The 7,816-nt window shown below is 57.8% G+C and overlaps 1 protein-coding gene across 19 annotated transcripts in view; it reads left to right on the top strand.

The window, feature by feature from the left end:
- The first annotated feature begins 464 nt into the window (after positions 1–464).
- CACNA1G (calcium voltage-gated channel subunit alpha1 G) overlaps positions 465–7,816 on the top strand; it is a 62,394-nt gene continuing 55,042 nt past the window's right edge. For 6 of the 19 annotated variants that reach the window (XM_005220507.5, XM_005220502.5, XM_005220505.5 and 3 more), the window contains exon 1: positions 476–1,472. In XM_005220507.5, coding sequence (XP_005220564.1) covers positions 1,231–1,472 — 242 coding nt within the window. In that variant the 5' untranslated portion in view covers positions 476–1,230. Of the gene's footprint in view, positions 1,473–7,816 lie in introns of all 19 variants that reach the window. The other 13 variants (XM_005220494.5, XM_059877736.1, XM_059877735.1 and 10 more) reach the window with 5 other exon arrangements.

The following is a 7,816-nucleotide window of genomic DNA, read 5'->3' as shown; positions in this document are numbered from 1 at the left end:
ACCCTGGTCACACCCCTCACTCCGGGCCGTCTGCTTCCTTCTGCACCAGGCCCTCCCAGAGCTGAGCCCCGCCCTCCATTTGCGGTCCAATTCTGGGGTCTTGGACAAAGGATGCCCCAGGGCCCGCAACGATATCCCAGGACCCCACTCCAAATACTTTTGAGTCCCTGGGGCTCCCTCCAGAAGAGTCCCAGAGCCCTTAGCGGCCAATAGGAAAGTGGGTTCGGTCTGGGTAGCTGTCTAATTGGCTCCGGTCTTCTGGAGCTGACACCGGGGGCAAGAGGAGGGGAGAGAGGCGGTCCCGGGCTTTGGGGTGGGAACCGGATTCCAGCTGTGGCTCTCTCCCCGGCACCCCCGCCCTCACTGCCACGCCGACCAGCCAATGGACGTGCGGCTCGGGGCCGGCGGCGCGCGGTCATTGGCTGCGAGGCTGGCTGGGGAGAGGCGGGGCCGAGGCTTGAAGTTGGAGTGAGGGATCCAGCTGTGGTGTGCGCCCGGCTCCTCGCCGCCGCTTTCGCTTGCTCTCTCCGCGTCTCGGCCGGAGGAGGAGGCAGTGGCGCCGGCGACAGCTACGGCAGCAGCAGCCACCGCGGCGGCTGCGGCGGCGGCATCTCCGCCTCCACCCCCGCCTGGGACGGCCCCTCGTCACCTCCCCGCCCCTCCTGGACCGGGAGCCGGCCGCCGGGAGGAGGAAGGAGCCGCCCCCCACCCCCTCCAAACCCACCCCCAAAGAGATTCCTCCTCCCCTCCCCCGCCGCCGCTGGCGCGGAGCCGGGACGATGCTGACCCCTTAGATCCTGCTCCAGCTGCGCCGCGGGAAGAGGGGGCGCCCCTCCTTGGACCCCCCCACCTCCAGCCCTCTTCTCTCTCTCCCTCTTGGGGCCGCTTCGCCGAAGGTAGCGCCGAATCTGGCGACCGGAGCCTGGGCGCGAAGCGAAGAAGCCAGAACAAAGTGAGGGGGAGCCGGCCGGCTGGCCCGGGGGGCCCTAAAAGCACTGGGGAAGCGGGACTCGCGCCAGGCGGGGCTTCCCTTCGACCCGGCGCCCGGCGGGCAGCATGCCCCTGCGGGCAGGGGGATCTGGGCTGAACTGGCCCTCCCGGGGGCTCAGCCTGCGCCCTAGAGCCCCCCAGATGCGCCCCCGCCGGGGCCCCCCGCTTGCGTGAGGACACCTTTTCTGAGGGGCGCCGCTAGCCCCTCTCGAAACCTCCCGGGCCCCGGCTGGCCAGAGGATGGACGAGGAGGAGGATGGAGCGGGCGCCGAGGAGTCAGGACAGCCCCGGAGCTTCATGCGGCTCAACGACCTGTCGGGGGCCAGGGACCGGCCGGGGCCGGGGTCGGCGGAAAAGGACCCCGGCAGCGCGGACTCCGAGGCGGAGGGGCTGCCATACCCTGCACTGGCCCCGGTGGTTTTCTTCTACTTGAGCCAGGACAGCCGCCCGCGGAGCTGGTGTCTCCGCACGGTCTGTAACCCATATCCTCCGGGGCACGACGGCCGGGCTGGGGGGTCCGCAGGGGGGCGGGCCACCGCCTGAGGGAACCAAAAGCCAGGTGAGTCGGAGAAGTGAGCTTGAAAGATGGGCAGATGAGAGGGGGGCTGCTAGGGAGGGGAGGGGGTGTCAGAGTGGGAGCGGAGACGGGAGCAGGTTTGGCTGATACCCCAGGCGAGCCCCACCTCGGTACACACACCTCAGTCCTCCTTGAGGGGCTGGGATCCAGGCCAGGAAAAGAGAGGCGACGTGCCCCCATTGGTTGGCAGCTGGATGCTCTCCAGATGTGGGCAAGGGAGGGTCGTCATCCTCCAGATGTGGGAAGCTTCGGGAGCCCGGGAGCTCTATTCCGCCCGCCGCCAGTTAGCGAGCTGGGTTTGGTTTCCGAGTTTGGGGGGTGGGGTGGGGAGGAAGCTGCGGGGACGGGGGAGGGGGTACCGCAATCTCCTGGGTTTCCCTCCTGCCCCAGCTCCAAAGTTTGCAGTGGATTCTAGGGTCTAATTCCTCCACCCCACCCCACCCCCTCCCCAACCTGGTCCTTGAGACTGACATTTTCACTGACCCTGAGGGAGATGCTGGGGGGCGGGGACCAGGTCCTAACCCCCCCCCCAACCCCCACCCCGCGGGTTGGAGGCACAACAAGGAGATTCCGGCGGCGGCTGATGTCAGGGGCGCAGAATGAGAACAAGATGTGGTGGAGGAGAGCTATCTGCCCCCAGAGTCGAAGTAAAGACCCTTTCAGTAAGAACCCAGTGCTCCGATTGCCTCCCTTCTCCCCAGTTCTTTATTCAATGCGGGGTGCTTAAGGTTGGCTTGGGGAGTTTTGTGCTAGATTTTTTTCTTGTGGAGGGAAAGACTGTGGCAAGAGCTTGGCAAGTGGGGGATGGGCTTAAGCAGGTCCAAGTTACCCATCCCCTTTCTATAGGAGCGCTCCGGCCTGACTGCAGAGCAGGTATGGAGACCACAGCCTTCAGAGAAAGCAGTGGGGGGCACGGGAACAGTGAGGCTGTGAGCTGGTTCACTGAGGAAAGCTTAGGTCCACCACCTCATGTCTACTCCTTGGATGGCTTTGTGAAAGGCAAGCCCCACATTACAGGAAGATAGATTTAGCATTGCCCTCTTTCCTGTGCCCTGTCTGGAATTGTGTGGGAGACCCCAGCCCCCTTACCCCCATGGCTTCTCCCCCTTAGCCCCTAGTCTACTTGACTAATGCCCAGCTCCTAGCTCCTGGGTGAGTCCCACCACTGCCGAAAGGAATGGGGAGTGGGATGGGCTGCCATCCCTGGTCTTGACAGCTTCTCCTGGCTCTTTCTTCCCAGCTCAGAGGCCCTTTTGGACCCAGGGTGAGAGATGTCAGTTCTCCCCTGTAACCAGTTGAGAGCCCAGCTGGGACTCTGCTTTGGGGAGGGGGAGAGCTTGGTGCCGCCCTCTCTCTGCAGCTCTGCTGCCTCTAGTGCGCAAAGCAGAGATGTGAGCTTGGGTCTCCCCGCAACCCCCATCCTGTGCACCCTGTGGGTCTTTAGGAAGCTCCCCTCATCATTCCCTCTCTCCATCCCCTGCCCCTTCCTTTCTCTCTGAGCTGCAGAAAAAGGGGGTTGCCTCAAAGGTCTGTGGACCTGCTGATCTGGCACATTTGGGCTCCCCACCCCCCACCCCAGAGTCCTTTCTCAGTGGTAGAGATGGGGAACAAATGTCTCTAAAAAAGAACAGTCTCAGGGCATCCCTCCTCTCCACTCCTAATCACCCACCCTCTCCATGAATGTGAAAAAGCACTAGACCCAACTCCTCCTTCTCAGGAGCCCCCGGGGTGTGTGGTGGTGGTGGTTATGTGCGTAGAGAGAAATCTTCTCTTCTTTTTCCCTCCAAAAAGCCGCAGACCTCTTGGCCAGCATCTCCCCCATCCACCCTATCTTAGGTGCTAGTGGATGGTCTGGGATCAGGTTTCTTCCTTGAGGAGGTCTGGAAAAGGGCAAGTGGAGAGGGCTGGAATGAGGAAAGAGAGGTGGAGGCCCAGTGCTCATCTTGGGGGGGTGGGGCGGGCAAGCTTACCTCTAGTGGTGGGAGTCTGGGGTGTGGGGCATCAGCTTTACTAGGTCTGGACAAGCCCCTAAACCTGGATTGGCTGAGGATGGGTGGAGAACAATTTCTTGGCAAGGGAGCTGCTTCAGATGTGCCCTCACCATATTCATCACATCCTGTATCAAAAGAAACCTGTGTTTTCTTGTCAGAGGGGCTCTGGACTGACTCTTGGACCTCAATCTTTCTCTCAGTCCTTTTACTATTCTCGAGGCTTCCCTTGGCTGCACCTCTGGGCCTGGGGGACGGGACACCTCCCCTCAACGAACTGAAGCTCACTAGGTTCTTCTTGGCATTCTTCTCAGCCTCTTTAAGAGACCGGGTTTCCTAGAGAGGGGATCTAGACCCAGGTGGGACGTGGTGTATGTGTGAATGTGTGCGTGCATGTGTGTGTGTGTGTGTGTGTGTGTGTGTGTGTGTGTGTGTGTGTGTGTTGGGAGGGATGGGTGACAGCAAAGGAAGGAGGAGCTTAGAAGTGCATATTTTGGTACTGGGGAGACCAGGGCTTCATGGACAGTCAGAAAGGCCCCCTCCTCCCAGGCTATAGGGAAGGGAGTGTGTTGGACTTTGCAGTATATGTTTCTTCAAGTGTGAGGGAGTGCGTTTCCCCTCCTGGGAAGGAGATCCTGAGCATTCCCTCTCGGCTGTTGTGTCACATCTGGAAGTTTGTGTAGGAGTTTCTCCAAGCTCAGAGCCCAGCACAGCTTTTTCTCATTTGGAAATCACAGGCTGGCATTTGGGATGCCGAGAGGGGGAGTGGGAAGGGGGCCAGAGGGGGAGAAGGGAGCCTGCCAGGAGTTGGGGGAGGAGAAGGGGGAGGCCTGAGCAGCAGGAGCCCTAATGGCTTCCAGAAGTGAGTGTGAGTGTGTGATCTGCGTGTGTCTGCGAGTGTGTGTGTCTGGAGGGGAGGGGGCACAGGGAGTCTCTGGAGCTCTCCTTGCCACCATCCCAGTGTCCCAAGCTCCCCTGCTTCCCTTCCCTAGGGAGAAGTCTCCATTTTGGTCTTCAGAGAAAATGGAAGGGAGGTGTTCTTCGTATCTCCTCACCAGCTCCCCCCTCTCGTTTTCAACCCCAAAGACCTCCAGAGAGGTTCTGGGGAGAAGGGCTGGGGCTAGAGGACTGAACTAGGCTGAGATGGCCAGAGCACCCCCTCGCACTCTTTCTGTCCCAGGCCCACCTTTCTTCCCGGCTCCGCACACACTCTGCTCTTCTGAACTGTTGGGGGACTCCCCATCACCCAGAGTGCCAGTTGGAGCCATTCCTGGGATTATCCCGACCACATAGCCCCCCTTCACCCTTGCCTCCTCCCGCCCGAGCTCTCACCCCGCCCTGCCTGCCTCAGCCAGGATGGCGACAGACACAACTGCTCACACACACACACACACACACACACACGCACGCACGCACGCCGACACACACACACACACACACACACACAGAGTCACAGACATTTGAATCAGATTTCTGGCCTATTTTCCCTCCCAAAGATTCCAGCGGGCCGGCTCTCTTGTGTCCCCGTGTCTCACGTCTCTGTCTCTGGGTGGGGCTGGCTGCCTTTCTCAGGGCTGCAGTTTTCAGTTTAGCTGGAAACCTCCCTCCCCACACACCCACACTCTGGAACAGGCAATGGGCAGACCACTGTGAAACAGGCTTGTGGTGGGGGGGGGGGGTGGGATTGGCTGGGGGAATCCCCTTTTCAGCCTCCCAACAGGAACCCTGCTCCTGAGCCCCTAGGTCTCACCCCACCTGGGGAATGCTGAGTCTCATAGACACCAGCCTCTCCGGAGGCAAATGAGACAAGCACCCCACCTTCCCAACGAGTACTAGGAGGCCAGGATTCCTGGGTCCAGGCCAGTTTCCTCTTTAGCGCTCCTTAGTCTCAGATTTGCAGGCTCCTAGCAGGGAATGGGACAGCTGGGGGGCTGCTTCCCTTCTCAAGCATGCCTTGTCCCAAGCCCCCATACCCCTGGAGGTGGTCCAGCTCTACCTTCCTCTCCCTTATAGCTGCCTAACTAGGGAAAGGCTCTAGATAAAGCCCCACAGAGAAGACTCAGTTGTGCAGATAACACGCTCTAGTTTTTTTCTTGTAGGGAGGAGGGGGGAGGGATGGAAGTGGGGTTCCTCACCCTGCCATTTCCTTTTTCTCTGCTTTTGATGGTGGGTTGTTGGGAGAAGAAAGATCCTCCCTTCTCCTACCCACCTCCCCCTTTGGGATCCACTCCAGCCCGGACAGTCACCATAGCAACAGTAGACATGTGACTGCACAGGTCTCTCACAGTCACTATGGCAACCAGTGTCCCCCATTCCCCTGGTTACTGTGGAGATTTGTCACATGGTTCCCCCCTCCCGAAGCTGATAACCTGTGGGTCTCCCCACTTCCCCTTCCCTGCATGAGGATAAGACAGAAGCCTGGGCAAGGGGAGTTCATATGTGAGAGGGTCCTTTTTGTTACCATGGCAACAAATCCACACCACCTGGTGACACATCCTCCTGTTGTTATGGCAACAGAGGAACATCACACAGTGACATACGGCTATATTCTCAAGGAAATAAACCCTACCCTGACAAGGGTGAAAAACCCCCCATCTCCATTAATTATTCCTCAGTTTAGATTGTCCCAAGTTTGCCTGTGCTCTGGGGTTTCCGCTTTCTGTTTATGTTTATCTATAGGGAAGGGGAAGAGGTGAGAGTGGCAGGATGTACCTAGAAGTAGGGTGAATTGTCTATGGGGGCTTTTAAGAAGGGGCTTCCATTGCTAAGAGCTGGAGGTGGGGGTATTTGCGGGCAGACTCTGGCTCTAAGAAGCCTCAGCATGAGCGTGTGTAAGGTGTGGATAGAAAGATGGATAGCTCCTTTACAGTGCCACTTCTCCCCACTCCACCCCCAGTTATCAGTAATTTATCGCTGTTGAAGCAATTAAGGTAGGAAAACATGAATGGGAGATACATCTGGCTTCTAGGCAGGGATATTGATTGATTGATCCATTCATTCATTCATTCATTCTTCCCATGTATTGATCATCTGCTACAGGGCAGGCACTACTCTAAGCTGTGTAGGGGCTTGGATGTATCAGAGTGCCCCTGCCTCATCGAGGGAGATGAAATGAGGGCACAGATGATGTGATGGACTCACTGCCATTAGGGAGGTCCAAACAGGTGTCCCAGGAGCTCCTCTTTCCAGGAGAGCTACCCACCTCCCCTCCATGTGGAGACATCTGCTCATATGGGTCCCTTCCAGAACCTCTTCCCTACAGAAGAGAGGAGGGGGCTATCTTGGGGAAAGCGGGCCAGTTCTTGAAAGTAATTGTGTCCTTCCTTTTCCAGATGATGGTCCCAAGGGAGCTCCTTCCCTGTCCCCTTTATTCCAGGGTGACCCCTGGCTGACCCTCATTCTGGGGAGAGATCCACTGGGCTCTAGCTCTACTCAGGAAAACAGCTCCATGGAAACAGAGCGCTCCTTTGATTTCCCCATTCCATCTACTTACCCCAAAAGCCTGGAAATTTTTTTTAACTCTTATTCATGTGAGGATGTGAGGTTAGGGAAATTGTAGTGCTTTGGGAAGTTTGGGTACCTGTCAGTGGAAAGGGATGTGAGTCAGGGAAAACGGCCTGGGTGATAGGAGGGGGTAGGAGGGCTTTGAGGAGGTTGAATGTGGACTCCCAGAGAGGGAGACTGGTCTGAGGTTCAAGACAGAGATGGGGTATGGCTGGAACCAGCTTCAAGGAGAGTTCTTGGGTCCCTGGCCAAAGCCTTCTCAACTCTGAAAGTGGAGTTATGACGGGAAGATTCCATCTTCTCAGGGCCCTGACTGTTACACTGAGTCTGGCTTCTTGGGTCATGCTGTGGCCTGCCATGACCCCCTCTGCACCTTCCTCCTCGAGGCCTTCTCCTTCCTCTGGCCTCCCATTTCTGCTTGCTTCTAGCCTCTTTACTCTTTCCCACCCTTCTCATGTTTTCCTTGAGAAAATGGGATGCTCAATCATTTATATGTGAGCTCGATCCCCAGAACTTTCTAAGGTCTGGAAGCCATTTTGTACATTCTCCTGCTGAGGGCTAGAAGTGAATCCCTTAATGAAATCCACTATGTGGAGAGACTCAGGGTTTAAAAAGACCTCTTTCCACCTTGCTGAAAAACAGAGCTTTGCTGGAGACCCTAAGAAGGAGTGGTGGTGGCATGGTCTGTATACACGGTACTGTCTGCTCTGCCCAGGCTTGTGTCCAGTACAGGGACTAGTATGTAGTGGGTCCTCAT

Source organism: Bos taurus, chromosome 19 (genome assembly GCF_002263795.3).
Source record: "Bos taurus isolate L1 Dominette 01449 registration number 42190680 breed Hereford chromosome 19, ARS-UCD2.0, whole genome shotgun sequence".
NCBI classification, from domain to species: domain Eukaryota; kingdom Metazoa; phylum Chordata; class Mammalia; order Artiodactyla; family Bovidae; genus Bos; species Bos taurus.
This window is presented reverse-complemented; position numbering and strand designations above follow the sequence as displayed.